The sequence below is a fragment of the Patagioenas fasciata genome, chromosome 30, assembly GCF_037038585.1.
Source record: "Patagioenas fasciata isolate bPatFas1 chromosome 30, bPatFas1.hap1, whole genome shotgun sequence".
Classification (NCBI taxonomy): domain Eukaryota; kingdom Metazoa; phylum Chordata; class Aves; order Columbiformes; family Columbidae; genus Patagioenas; species Patagioenas fasciata.
The window spans coordinates 3,297,941-3,311,879 of NC_092549.1; the positions used below are offsets into that span (position 1 = coordinate 3,297,941).

A 13,939-nucleotide genomic window follows, 5' to 3' on the forward strand; every position below is an offset into this window, starting at 1 on the left:
ATGGGGGTGACACTCAGCCCCCCATGGTCAACATCACCTTTATTTAGTAACCGCTTTACCTTCCCCCCCCCCAAATTGAAAACCCGAGGGGGGGTGGGACAGTCTGTCTGGGGAGGAAACGGCCCCCCCTGGTCTGTACATACGATTAGTGGTGCTATATATATATATATGTATATATATATAATGTATATGGGGTGTCGGCACGGGGGGGCCGCGGTTAATTAGCGGAGCTCTACGTTAGCAGCAGCGATGGGGCCGGGGGGGCACCCGGCCCGGGGGGACACGGCGCCGCGTCCGATTATCGGTGACACCCTGGGGTGCGTCCCCAGCCCCGGCTCGTGTCCCCAACCCTGGGATGTGTCCCCAGCCCTGACCTGGAGCAGGAAGGGGGGTCCGGCCTGGGGGGTTTTGGGGGGCAAAATGGCCCAGGAGGGGACGGCATGGGGGGGATGAGCCAGTGGCATCTCCAGGGCTGGTGACACCTCCAGGGCTGATGGCATTAAGGGCTGGTGGCACCTGAGGGGCTGGTGGCATCTTCAGCACTGGTGACACCTTCAGAACTGGTGACATTAAGGGCTGGTGGCACCTCCAGAGCTGGTGGCACCTGGAGGGCTGGTGGCACCTCCAGAGCTGGTGGCATCTTCAGCACTGGTGGCATTGAGAGCTGGTGACACCTCTAGAGCTGGTGGCACTTCCAGAGCTGGTGCCATTAAGGGCTGGTGACACCTCCAGAGCTGGTGGCACTAAGGACTGGCCGCAACTCCAGGGCTGGTGACACCTTCAGGGCTGGGGGCATCTAGTGGCTAGTGGCACCTGGGGGGGGGCTGGTGCCACCTCCAGGGCTGGTGCCACCTCCAGAGCTGGTGGCACCTCCAGAGCTGGTGACACTAAGGGCTGGCCGCACCTTCAGGGCTGGTGGCACCTCCAGAGCTGGTGGCACTAAGGGCTGGTGGCACCTCCAGAGCTGGTGGCACCTGGAGGGCTGGTGGCACCTCCAGAGCTGGTGGCATCTTCAGCACTGGTGGCATTAAGAGCTGGTGGCACTTCCAGAACTGGTGGCATTAAGGGCTGGTGACACCTCTAGAGCTGGTGGCACTTCCAGAGCTGGTGCCATTAAGGGCTGGTGACACCTCCAGAGCTGGTGGCACCTCCAGAGCTGGTGGCATTAAGGGCTGGTGCCACCTCCAGAGCTGGTGACACGAAGGGCTGGCCGCACCTCCAGGGCTGGTGACACCTTCAGGGCTGGTGACACCTCCAGAGCTGGTGGCATTAAGGGCTGGTGCCACCTCCAGAGCTGGTGACACAAAGGGCTGGCCGCACCTCCAGGGCTGGTGACACCTTCAGGGCTGGTGACACCTCCAGAACTGGTGCCATTGAGGGCTGGTGCCACCTCCAGAGCTGGTGACACGAAGGGCTGGCCACACCTCCAGGGCTGGTGGCACCTTCAGGGCTGGTGGCATTAAGGGCTGGTGGCACCTCCAGAGCTGGTGACACTAAGGGCTGGCCGCACCTCCAGGGCTGGTGACACCTTCAGGGCTGGTGGCATCTAGTGGCTAGTGGCACCTGGCGGGGAGGGGGGAGCTAGTGGCACCTCCAGGGCTGGTGACACCTCCAGTGCTGGTGACACCTCCGGGGCCATTGTCCCCTCTGTGCCCAGCATCCCCCGTCCCCTCAGACGTTGCTGATGCGCACGCTCAGCGCCGTCCCCTCCCTGTCACCCGCCTCCCGCAGCGACTCCTCCAGCTTCACCTTCTCGGGGTCCCCGAGGCGGCCGCCCCCGCGGGGGGGACACGGCGCCGCCACCTGCACCACGCGGTCGAACAGGCTGAAATCGGCCACGTACTTCCCGCTGGCCGAGAGCGAGATGGCCGGGCTGAACTCGTAACCCCACAGGATCTCCTCGGGCAGGTAGGACGTGCGCACCTGGCACGTGGCGCTGGTGGACTCCACCGTGCCGCTCAGGATCACCACCAGCTCGAAGTCCCCGTCCCCCGCCCGCAGGGCCACGTCGCGGAACGGGCTGGCGTCGTCCAACACGTGGTAGAAGGTGAGGGGCAGGATGAGGAAGGGGCTGTCGGAGGACGTGTCCACCTGGAAGTCCACGTTGAGTTGGTTGAGCCGTAGGTTCTCGCCTTCCTTGGTGAGGTGGGGCCGGAGGAGCTTCCCGGTGACCTGGCACCCGATGAGGAGGCTCTTGCGCATGTTGGCCACGCGGACCATCAAGCAGGTCTTGCCCTCGTGTTGGGCCACCACGGCGTTCTGGCTGAACTTGATGGTCTCGGCGCGTTTCTTAGGCCGGGCGATCTTGGCCAAGAAGGTACCGGTGATAAAGATCTCCAGGATGGTGGTGAGGACCAACTGGGCGATGAGCAGCACGATGGCCAACGGACACTCCTCGCTGATGTAGCGGAAGCCGTAGCCGATGGTGGTCTGGGACTCCAAGGAGAAGAGGAAGGCGCCGGTGAGCGTGTGCACCTGCATGACGCACGGTGTGTGGTTGGCCGGCGGCTCGAACTCCAGCAGGTCCCCGTGGGCCACGGCCACCAGGTACCAGACGACGCCGAAGGCGAACCAGGTGCCGGCGAAGGTGGCGGAGAAGAGGAGCAGCTTGTAGCGCCACTGCATGTCGATGAAGGTGGTCCAGAGGTCCTTGAGGTAGAGGAAGCGCTTGTCGGCGATGTGCTCCATGCGCACGTTGCTGCGCCCGTCCTTGGTGAGCACCCGGCGCCGGCGCAGCCCCATCAGCGGGCGGCCCTCGGTCTGCGTGGTCTGGCTGTAGTAAACCTTGGTGGCCGACGTCATCTGGGGACGAGGGGACAGGGGGGTCAGGAGGGGACAAGGCGGGTCAGGAGGTGATGGGGGGGAGTGTTGAGTCAGGGGGTGGAGAGAAGGGAGACTGAGAGATGGGGAAGATGGATGGGTGGGTGATGGATGGAGAAGAGGAAGAAGAAGGTGGAGAAGATGGAGAAGATGATGGATGGAGAACACGTACAGATGGATGAAGAGGAGGAGGAAGGTGGATGGATGAATGGATGGAGAAGATGGACAAGTGGATGATGGATGGAGAGGAGGGAGGGAGAAGATGGAGAAGAGAGGAGGGATGGAGAAGAGAGGAGGGATGGAGAAGGGAGGAGGGATGGAGAAGAGAGGAGGGATGGAGAAGAGAGGAGGGATGGAGAAGAGAGGAGGGATGGAGAAGAGAGGAGGGATGGAGAAGATGGAGAAGAGGAGGGATGGAGAGGGAAGGAGAAGATGAAGAAGATGGATGGATGGATGAAAAGGGAAAAGGAAAACGGAGGAGGCAAACGAATGGATGGAGAAGATGGATGATGGATGACGGATGGAGAAGAAGGATGGAGAAGAGGGATGGATGGATGGAGAACACAGATGGACAGACGGACAGTCGTAGAGGAGCAATGGGTGAGAAGACAGAGGGTGACTGATGGACAGAAGGAGAGGACGGATGTCCCCTCTGTCCCCTGGCAGCCCTCCCGTCCCGTGGAGGGGACCCAGGTGTCCTGGCCGGGCAGGAGGAAGAGGAAGGGGGATGAATGGGAGGTGACGGGGACAAAGGGCTGGTGGCGGCGCCAGGCGCGTTTCCGTCCCCATCCCTGTCCCCGTCCCTGTCCCCTGCCAGCCCCGGCGGCACAGAAAGGCCCTTTCAGCCCCCGCCAGCCTTTGGCCCCACCGCGGTTTCCGCCACGGCAGCGTGCCGGGGACACAGGGACACGGTGGCACCCTGGGGGGTCTCCTTGGAGCCCGGTGTCCCTGCCCTTGCCAAAGCTGGGGGAACGTGGGTGGCACTGCCGCCGTCCCCCCTGTGCCACGTCCCCTCCTGGTGAAATGCCCTGGGGAGGGGACAGTGACACCGGGGACACGGACCTGCCACATCCCAGCTGAGCTGCCGGGGGTCCCCAGAGCCACCATGTCCCCAGAGCCACCGCGTGTCCCCAAAGCCACCATGTCCCCAGAGCCACCGTGTGTCCCCAAAGCCACCGTGTCCCCAGAGCTCTCCCAACACCAAGCAGCAACAGGCACCAGCTCGTCACCGTGGGGACACAGTGGCCGCTGCACCCTGAAGGTCCTTCTGCTCCTCTGGGCCTCCTTAGTCCCCCTCCCCAGGGTCTGTGCCCCCTCCTCATTTTTGGGGTCACTGCACCCCATAATGTCCCCCTGGGGGGCCGCGTGCCCCTGTGCCCTTCCCATGCAGGGACACGGGTTGTGACAAGCCAGCGCTTGTTCCCGGCGCGGGGACGGTGCCCGCGGGCAGAACCGGTTACCCATTAACCCCCCTCACCCCCCATGCCTCAGTTTCCCCCCAGGGGACACTGGCTGCGAACAGGGGGGTCCGTGGTGGGACAGGGGGGACACAGGGACACGTCCCCCCCCATCCCGTCCCGCTGGCACCACCAGCGCGGGCGCCGTGCCCATGGCCGCGCCGTGCCAGCCATGGCCGGGCTCCCCGCCAGGGCGTCCCCCCCACCTCGAAACTGGGGCGCCGGCCTCCCCGTACTGGTGCCAACTGGGAACTGGTGTGTGTGTGGGGGGGATGTGCGACCCCATCCCCACAGTGGGTTGGGGTCTCGGGGGACCGCGCCGTGGGGCAGGTCCCGTGGGGCTGGGGGTGCGGGGCGGGCGCGCGGGGTGGCGGGGGGGGGGGGACAGGGACAGTGGGGCCATTGTCAGAGGCCTCAATGGAGCTGGCGGGGCACAATGGCGCTTTGACGAGGCCCCTCGTTAGCATTCAGGGCCCCGCGCCCGCCGCCAGCGCAGCCCCCAATGGGGGTCCCCCCACCACCCACCCCCCGGACGCCTGGGTCCCCCCCACCAGACCCCCCTTGTTCCCCCACTGAACCCCCGGAGCGGTTTGAGCCCAAATGCGGGGCTGGTGCCCCCAGGGGATGAATGTCCCCATGTCCCCATGTCCCTGTGCCCTTCACGCTGCCACCCACAGCCGGTAAACGCCGGGGGGCAGGAGCTGCCACCCCCCGGCCATGGGGGCGATGGGGACCCCCCGTCCCACCCCAGCAGCACCCGCGGCACCGCAAAATGACCATTTTTGTTTATTCCGCCCCAGTGCTGCCCAACCCTCGTCAGCCAGGGCTGCAGATTGAGGGGAAAACCAGCCAATTTGGGCCCTTTTTCAAGCACGTCCCGTGGGGCCACGGGCTCCTGTGGCCACCGGAGAAGCCACCGTGGCACCAGTAACCGCAGTCACCGCAACCGGCCTCATTAACCCAGAGCCTCGTTAACTCCCAGCCCCATTAACCTGCAGCCCAGGGAACTCAGAGCCCAGTTAACCCACACCATGGGTAACCCACAGCCTGGTTAACCCACACCACGGATAACCCACACCACAGGTAACCCTGCAGCTGGGATAACCTGCACCACAGGTAACCCACAATTGGGATAACCCACAGTCCAGATAAACCACACCTAGAATAACCCACAGCCCCAATATCCCACATCTGGGATAACCCACATCTGCGATAACCCACATCTGGGATAAACCGCACCTGGGATAAGCCACACTCGGGATAAACCACACCTGGGATAAACCACTGCCCAGTGTGGCTAATCTGTGGCCCTGCTAATCCCCAATCCAGTTAATCTGGTGTGATTAACCCGCAGCCCGGTTAACCCACAGCCCAGCCAGGGCCACCAGTGCCTGGTGAGACCCACTTGCCCACTGTGGGGACCTGGGAGGTGACAAGGACACTCCAGCCCCCTCCACCCAAATGCTTTTGTAGTGCTCCATCCTTGAGGACCTGAGCCCCCCATGGGGGACACCCACAGGGAGCAGGGGGGACATGGGGATATGTGACGTGGGGATACAGGGGCATGGGGGCTTGGAGAGACATGACACAGGGACACAGGGACGTGGGGATATGTGACAGGGGGATACGTGACATGGGGACTTGGGGATATGGGGGCAGAGAGATGCAGGGACATGGGGATGTGCAGAATGGGGATATGGGGTGACAGGGGGACATGGTGTACAGGAGGACTTAGGGACACGTTGTGGAAGTATATGGGGCTGCGGAGATGTGGGGACACGGGGTTATGGGGTCGTGGGGAGATGGGGACACAAGGACACGGAGCTGCGGGGGACACAGGGTTACAAGGTCCCAGTACCAGGAGCCGTGGGGCTGCAGGGACCCGGGGACCGATCCCACTCCGGCAGGTGCCCCAGAGGGGATGGGGATGGACGGGGACCCCCGGTGCCCCCCCCTCGCCCTTACCTTGCTCGGGGAGGACCCGGGGTCCCGGTCCCGGCTGGCTCAGCCCCGCCGCCGCCTCCCCATGGGCTTTATGGCTCGGCGGGGCCGGCGGCGGCGGGACGGGCCGGGCCCCCCCGCTGCCCCCCCCTGGCCCGGGCCGCCTCGCCGGGCCCGGCCGGCACCGATTGGCGGGGCCGGGGAGGGGGCCCGGGCCGGGGAGGAGCCGCCGGGGGCGGGCCGGGGGTTAATGGGGTGGAAAACGAGCCGGTCCGCACCGGGTCACGTTACCGGCCACGGGGGGGGCGGGGGACCCTGCCCGCAGCCACCGGCACCGGGGAGGGGCCGGGCGGGGTCCCCCGGGCTCCGGTACCGGGCAGAGCTCCCCCCCCGGTCACCGCAGCGCCCCCCCGGCTGCATCCCACCCCCCGAGCATCCTTATGGGGACAACGCCAGCCACACACACACAGTGACCCCCCCCCAGCATCCCTGTGGGGACAACGGCAGCTCCGGCGCTGCCTCTTGGCCGTGGGGGTCCGTGGGGGTCCGTGGGGCCGGGGGGGTCCGTGGCAGCGCGGGGCGCGGCTCCGGGCCCCCCCGCACAAGGCTCCGCTGTTCCGGGGCCGGTTCCCCGGGGCCGAGGGACAAAGCGCCTTTGTCCTCCCGGGGGGGCCGGGGCTGCGCGGGGGCTCCCGAAGGCGGCACCGGGGGAGGGTCTGGAAAGGACGGAGGGTGGCTAGTGACCACCGAGCCCTGGCTAGTGGGGGGGGCGGCTAGAGAGGGGGGCACTTGGCTAGTGAGGGGGGCCCTGGGCTAGTGAGGAGGGAAAGGGGCTAGTGAGGGGGTCTGTGCTAGTGAGGGGGACCCTGGGCTAGTGAGGGGGGCACTGGGCTAGCGAGGGGAGTCTGGGCTAGTGAAGAGGGCATTGGGCAAATGAGGAGGAACTGGGCTAGTGAGGGGTGTCTGGGCTAGTGAAGGGGGGCATTGGGCAAGTGGGGGAGGTCTGGGCTAGTGAGGGGGGCATTGGGCAAGTGGGGGAGGTCTGGCCTAGTGAGGGGGGCATTGGGCAAGTGAGGGGGGGGCTCTCGGCCTGCGCGGGGCAGTCGTGGCCACCTGTGCATTGCGTGGGCCAGCGGGGAGGGTGGGACCTCGCATGTCCCCCCCGCACCGTGCTCAGTGTCACACGCGTGTTCACATCCCGCCCCCACCCCGATGTGCCCCGTGTCACACCCCCCCCGCTGCGCCCCGCGCGTGTGTCCCCCCAGACCTGTCCCCCGTGACCCCCCCGGGTGTCCCCAGGTGTTCGCCCCCCCCCCGCGTCCCGCACACGCGTGTGCGAACCCCCGTCCCACGCGTGCTTTCCCACACGTGTGCACCGCACCGGCGGGGGGGTCACGGGTGAGGGTCCGGGGGGGGTGAGGGGGTCACGAGTGGGGGACCCGGGGGCGGGCGGCCCGGGGGGCGGGCGCTGGTCGGTATTTTTAGCCGCGCGCTCCCGGGGCGCAGCCGTTGCCGGGGAACGGCGGGAGCGCAGCCAAGGGAACGGTTTGGTGGGGGGGGACAGGAACGGGAACGGGGGGGCTGCTCCGGGACCAGGACCGGCACCGACAGCGGGTCCGACACCGGCAGCGGGCCCGGGAGCGATCGGTGCGGCCCCGCTGCGCCCCCCGCGCCATGTGCGCAGCGCACGGGGGCTGCGCGGCCCGGCGGGAGCGGCGGCCGCGGGGGGAGCGGTGAGTGCGGGGCCGGGGGGGGAACACGACACAGCCTGGGGGGGGGGTCCTGCTGCTCCCCCTGCGCCCCACAGCCCCCTGCACCCCCCACCGCCGCAGCGCATGGGGGGGCACCGGGGACCCCCCCTCCACGGGTGGGGTGCTGGGGGCCCGGCCTGCGTGGAGGGGTCCCCCCCACCCCAACACAGAGCGCGGAGGGTGCGCTCCTCCCCCCCGCCTCCGTTCGGCCCCACGAACCCGGGTGGGAGTGGGGGGGTCCTCCACGATGCGGGGGGGCACAAGACCCCAAGGCCGGGCCGTGGGGGGGGTCCAGGTGGAATGGGGTGGGTGCGCACACGTGGGTGTGTGCAATGGGGGGGGCTGCGTGTGCAAGGTGTGCACACGCGTGTGCAGGTGTGTACAGGTGCGTGCACACGCGTGGGCTCGGCACCCCCGTGCGCTCCTCTGCCTTATTTTACCCCCCCTCCCCAATTCACCAGGACAGCCCCCCCCACGCACCAGCCGGTGCCACCGTCCCCTCCCAGTCCCCCCAGTTTGGAGGGGCCGAGCGGTGCCTTTAACCCTCTCCTTGCCCCACAGGCGCTGAGGGGTGATGGCGCAAGACAACGCCGCCTTCTGCGGGGTCCCCGAGGGGCTCCCGGGGGACACCAAGCCCCCCTTGGTCCCCCCCAGGCGTCGGGGGGCCGGCGCCCGCAAGCGCCAGCGTTACGTGGAGAAGGACGGGAAGTGCAACGTGCAACACGGGAACGTGCGGGAGACTTACCGCTACCTCACCGACATCTTCACCACGCTGGTGGACCTCAAGTGGCGCTTCAGCCTCCTCGTCTTCATCCTGGCCTACGCCGTCACCTGGCTCTTCTTCGGCCTCATCTGGTGGTTCATCGCCTACTGCCGGGGGGACCTGGAGCACCTGGAGGACCACGCTTGGACGCCTTGCGTCAACAACCTCAACGGTTTCGTCTCCGCCTTCCTCTTCTCCATTGAGACGGAGACCACCATCGGCTACGGCCACCGCGTCATCACCGACAAGTGTCCCGAGGGCATCGTGTTGCTGCTCCTCCAGGCCATCCTGGGCTCCATGGTCAACGCCTTCATGGTGGGCTGCATGTTCGTGAAGATCTCCCAACCCAACAAGCGCGCCGAGACCCTGGTGTTCTCGTCCCACGCCGTGGTCTCGCTGCGGGACGACCGGCTCTGCCTGATGTTCCGCGTGGGCGACCTGCGGGACTCGCACATCGTGGAGGCGTCCATCCGCGCCAAGCTCATCAAGTCCAAGCAGACGCAGGAGGGCGAGTTCATCCCCCTGGACCAGACCGACCTGAGCGTGGGCTTCGAGACGGGCGACGACCGGCTCTTCCTCGTCTCGCCCCTCATCATCAGCCACGAGATCGACGAGCGCAGCCCCTTCTGGGACGTCTCGCGGCACCAGCTGGAGAAGGACGATTTCGAGATCGTCGTCATCCTCGAGGGGATGGTGGAGGCCACAGGTAACGGGGACGCCGGTGGTGGCTTTGGGGGTGGGATGTGCTTGGGGACATCTTATCTCCATGGGGATGCTTCACCTTCACAGGGGACATCTCACCTGCATGGGGACATCTCAACCCTGGGTGTTCCTGCCCCATCCTACTGGGAAGTGACCCCAAATTCCCCCTCCCCCTCAAGCTCAGCCTGGGTCCCCCCCTCCAGAACAAGCCCATTGCGGGGGGTGCCGCCTTCACCAGGAGCTTGGGGAGGGGGTCCCGATGACAGTGGCAGCTCCTGATGTCCCAGTCTGTCCCCTGCTCACTGGGGTGTCTCATGCAACTGGGTGCTGTACAGATCCCCCCATCCAGGATTGGGGTGCCCCTGTGCACTGGGGTGCAGTCCAGCCCCCTCCAGCCAGGAGCAGGGCACCTCATGCACTGGGTGCTGCAGATTTTGGGGTGCACCACAGATTGGGGTCCTGCATGCAGTGGATGCTGCAGATTTTGGGGTGCACCATGCACCAGGTGCAGCACAGATTGGGGTTCTGAATGCACTTGGTGCTATAGATATTGGGGTGCCCTGTGCACCATATGCAGCACAGATTGGGGTCCTGCATGCACCGGGTGCTGCAGATATTGGGGTGCCTCACGCAATAGATACAGTACAGAATGAGGTCCTGCATGCACTGGGTGTTTCAGATATTGGGGTACCCAAAAAACAGGTGCAGCAGATTGGGGTGCAGATATTAGGGTGCCCCACACAGTGGGTGCAGCACAGATTGAGGTCCTGCATGCACTGGGTGCTGCAGATATTGGGGTGCCCCACACAATGAGTGCAGCACAGATTAAGGTCCTGCATGCACTGGGTGCTGCAGATATTGGGGTGCCCCACACAGTGGGTGCAGTACAGATTGGGGTGCAGATATTAGGGTGCCCCACACAGTGGGTGCAGCACAGATTGAGGTCCTGCATGCACCGGGTGCTGCAGATATTGGGGTGCCCCACGCAACTGGTGCAGAACAGATTGGGGTGCAGATATTAGGGTGCCCCACACAACAGGTGCAGCAGATTGGGGTGCAAATATTGCAGTGCCCCACACAGCGGGTGCAGCACAGATTGGGGTCCTGCATGCAGTGGGTGCTGCAGATATAGGGGTGCCCCATACAGCAGATGCAGCACAGATTGCGGCGCAGATATTGGGGTGCCCCACACAATGGGTGCAGTACAGAATGGGGTCCTGCATGCACTGGGTGCTGCAGATATTAGGGTGCCCCACACAGTGGGTGCAACACAGATTGGGGTCCTGCATGCACTGGGTGCTGCAGATATAGGGGTGCCCCACACAGTGGGTGCAACACAGATTGGGGTCCTGCATGCACTGGGTGCTGCAGATATAGGGGTGCCCCGGACAGTGGGTGCAGCACAGATTGGGGTCCTGTATGCAGTGGGTGCTGCAGATATTAGGGTGCCCCACACAGTGGGTGCATCACAGATTGGGGTCCTGCATGCAGTGGGTGCTACAGATATAGGGGTGCCCCAGACAGTGGGTGCAGCACAAGTTGAGGTCCTGTATGCAGTGGGTGCTGCAGATATTAGGGTGCCCCACACAGTGGGTGCAGTACAGATTGGGGTCCTGCATGCAGAGGGTGCTTCAGATATTGGGGTACCCCACACACCAGGTATGGTACAGAATGGGGTCCTGCATGCAGTGGGTGCTGCAGATATTAGGGTGCCCCACACAGTGGGTGCAGCACAGAATGGGGTCCTGTATGCACTGAGTGCTGCAGATATTGGGGTGCCCCACACAATGGGTGCAGTACAGAATGGGGTCCTGCATGCGGTGAGTGCTTCAGATATTGGGGTGCCCCACATACCAGGTATGGTACAGAATGGGGTCCTGCATGCACTGGGTGCTGCAGATATTAGGGTGCCCCACACAGTGGGTGCAGCACAGATTGAAGTCCTGCTATGCAGCGGGTGCTGCAGATATTGGGGTGCCCCACACCACGGGTGCACCACAGCCCCCTCCACCCACCCCATTAGCACGGGTCACCCCGCCATGTCCCACGTCCCCGGGCCGGGTGTCACGGGCTGTCCCGGGCTGTCCCCACGCAGGGATGACGTGCCAGGCCCGCAGCTCGTACCTGGCGGACGAGGTGCTGTGGGGCCACCGTTTCACGCCGCTGCTCAGCCTGGAGGAAGGGTTCTACGAGGTGGACTACGGGGGGTTCCACCACACCGTGCCGGTGCCCACCCCCGCCTGCAGCGCCCGGCAGTTGGCGGCCGCCGCCGCCCGCCGGGACGCGCATCTCTACTGGTCCATCCCCAGCCGCCTGGACCAGCCGCTGGAGGAGGCGGCGGGGGGGGCGCCGCCCGGTACCCCCCGCCAGCGCAACGGCAGCCTGGCCAGCCCCGAGGGGCGGTGATGGGCGCTGGGGTGCTGGGCGCCCCGCTGCTCCCCGTTTGCTGTTAATAAACACATACAACCCCCCCCACACTCCGCCAAGTGATGGTTGGGTGCTGAATAGGGGGATGCGGGGAGGGCCAGGTGAACCCATCTGGGAATTTGGGGTTCGGAGGGGCTGCCACCGGGCAGGGATTAGTGTCCCCCACCCCACGGAATTGGGGGGGTGGCTCCAGACTATGAGACATCGCTTCCCGCCCCCGAGACATCCCCGCTGTCCCCCCCGCGGATCCAGCAGCAGCGGAGAGGGCGGGGCTTAGAGAAGTGGGCGGAGCTGAATAGGCCCTGATGCATCGGGAAGCCACGCCCGCTTCTCCGCCCGTCGCCCCGCCTATTGCCCCACTCTTCTCCCCGCCCACTTCTCCGCCCACCACCCCACCCTTTGCCCCGCCCATCCCCGCCCACGCCGCGGGTGGAGCAGCCGCGGGGGGGGCAGGAGCTGCACCCCCTCATAGCCACGCGTGGGTCCGGGGGACATCGGGGCGGTCCCCACGCGTGTGCACACACACACGGCTGGACCGGAGTGGGGGGGTGATGTGTGTGCACACGCGTGAGCAGCGGGGGGAGCGACACGGCCACCCTGCCGTGTCCCCCCCACCGGCTGCCGCATTCCTGCCGCCCACGGGCAGCAGCTGCGCGGGGCGGGGGCACGATCCTGGCACGGGCAGGGGCACACGCGTGTGCAGGACACCCCCCCCAGTCCCACGGGGACACGCGTCACGCTGCCACTTTGGGCAGAGAACTGGGGTGACTGGGAAGACTGGGCTGCCCCGGGCAGCGGGGTGGAAGCCGGACGCCTGGGTCCCCCGTGGGGCCGGACGCCTGGGTCCCCCGTGGGGGCCGGGGTGGGGTCGCAGCACGTGGCGCCTGCTCCCGCGTCATCTGTTTGCTCAGCTTGGGGACAGCGGGAGGGGGACAGCAGGGGACACAGGCTGGGTAAACACCCCCCCCGCAACTGGCCTCGACGTGCCCGGCCCCAACTGGGATGGAGTGGGGGGACTGGGAGGGACTGTGGGGACTGTGGGTGTTGGGGAATACTGGGATGGACTGGGGGAACTGGGAGGAACTGGGAGGGACTGGAAGGGACTGGGGGGACTGTGGGTGCTGGGGAATACTGGAATGGACTGGGGGGACTGTGGGTACTGGGGAATATTGGAATGGACTGGGGGAACTAGGATGGACTGGGATGGACTGGGGGGACTGTGGGTACTGGGGAATATTGGGATGGACTGGGGGAACTGGGAGGGACTGGGATGGACTGGGGGGACTGTGGGTGCTGGGGAATATTGGGATGGACTGGGGGAACTGGGAGGGACTGGAATGGACTGGGGGAACTGGGAGGACTGGGAAGGACTGGGATGGACTGGGGGGACTGGGGGTGCTGGGGAATATTGGGATGGACTGGGGGAACTGGGAGGACTGGGAGGGACTGGGATGGACGGGGGAACTGTGGGTACTGGGGAATATTGGGATGGACTGGAGGGACTGGGATGGACTGGGGCACACTGAGACTGAGTTGCTGGGGCAGTTGAGGGGAGACTGGGAGAGACTGGGGCATACTGGGAGAGACTGGGGTTGGACAGGGAGGTGCTGGGGAAGGTGGGAAGCATTGACAGGTTTGGGGGAGAATTGGGGCAGGTTGGGAGATACTGGGACAGATGGGTCGCTGGCACAAACTGGGAAGTCTGGTCCAGACTGGGGATACTGGGCTGCACTGGGAGCTCAAGGCTGGACCTGGGAAGCGGCGCAGCAGAGCGGGGGTGCTGGGCACACTGGTGGCACTGGTGCAGACTGGTGGCACTGGTGCAGACTGGTGGCACTGGTGCAGGGGGCTGTGGGCCCCACGGCCGTGCCCCCCCCATGCCCTTGAGCTGCCCTTGACGGTTGCCATGGCGACTAAGCCGGACCTTGAGGGGTTTGGGGGGGGCGTGGAACGGGGAGGGAGCTGCACTGGGAAGGGACCCTGGAACGGGACTGGGGGGCACTGGGACTGGGAGGGGGGACACGGGGGGTGTCGGGATGTGACACTGGGCACTGCCCTGGCACAGCTGGCCCCTGGGG

General features: G+C 65.9%; 2 protein-coding genes across 5 annotated transcripts; one reads left to right on the forward strand and one right to left on the reverse strand.

Annotated features, from left to right (window-relative positions):
- Nucleotides 1-22: 22 nt before the first annotated feature.
- Nucleotides 23-6,363, reverse strand: KCNJ10 (potassium inwardly rectifying channel subfamily J member 10). 3 transcript variants are annotated; one of them, XR_011736065.1, is made up of 3 exons: nt 6,243-6,363; nt 871-2,802; nt 23-834 (listed from the first exon to the last, which is right to left on the reverse strand). XR_011736065.1 is itself a non-coding variant. In XM_065857639.2 (2 exons), the coding sequence occupies exon 2, from the start codon at nt 2,800-2,802 to the stop codon at nt 1,672-1,674; it is 1,131 nt and encodes a 376-aa protein (XP_065713711.1). In that variant the 5' UTR covers nt 6,243-6,363; the 3' UTR covers nt 23-1,671. The 3 variants fall into 3 exon arrangements, 1 of the variants encoding a protein (XP_065713711.1); XR_011736064.1 differs by having other exon boundaries at nt 23-482; nt 605-2,802; XM_065857639.2 differs by having other exon boundaries at nt 23-2,802.
- A 1,407-nt stretch (nt 6,364-7,770) lies between these two features.
- On the forward strand, nt 7,771-11,911 carry KCNJ9 (potassium inwardly rectifying channel subfamily J member 9). Of its 2 annotated transcripts, none has more exons than XM_071800452.1 (3): nt 7,771-7,951; nt 8,531-9,438; nt 9,522-11,521. In XM_071800452.1, exons 2-3 carry the CDS (start codon nt 8,544-8,546, stop codon nt 9,695-9,697), a joined length of 1,071 nt encoding a protein of 356 aa, XP_071656553.1. In that variant the 5' UTR covers nt 7,771-7,951; nt 8,531-8,543; the 3' UTR covers nt 9,698-11,521. The 2 variants fall into 2 exon arrangements, with proteins under 2 accessions (XP_071656553.1, XP_065713681.1); XM_065857609.2 differs by lacking the exon at nt 9,522-11,521 and adding an exon at nt 11,530-11,911 and having other exon boundaries at nt 7,775-7,951.
- Nucleotides 11,912-13,939: the final 2,028 nt, after the last annotated feature.

Coding starts and splice junctions, on each gene's coding strand:
- KCNJ10 (XM_065857639.2), bottom strand. CDS start 2,802: ATGACGTCGGCCACCAAGGTTTACTACAGCCAGACCACGCAGACCGAG.
- KCNJ9 (XM_065857609.2), top strand. CDS start 8,544: ATGGCGCAAGACAACGCCGCCTTCTGCGGGGTCCCCGAGGGGCTCCCG. Junction 9,439..11,529: donor GGGGATGGTGGAGGCCACAG/GTAACGGGGACG, acceptor GTCCCCACGCAG/GGATGACGTGCCAGGCCCGC.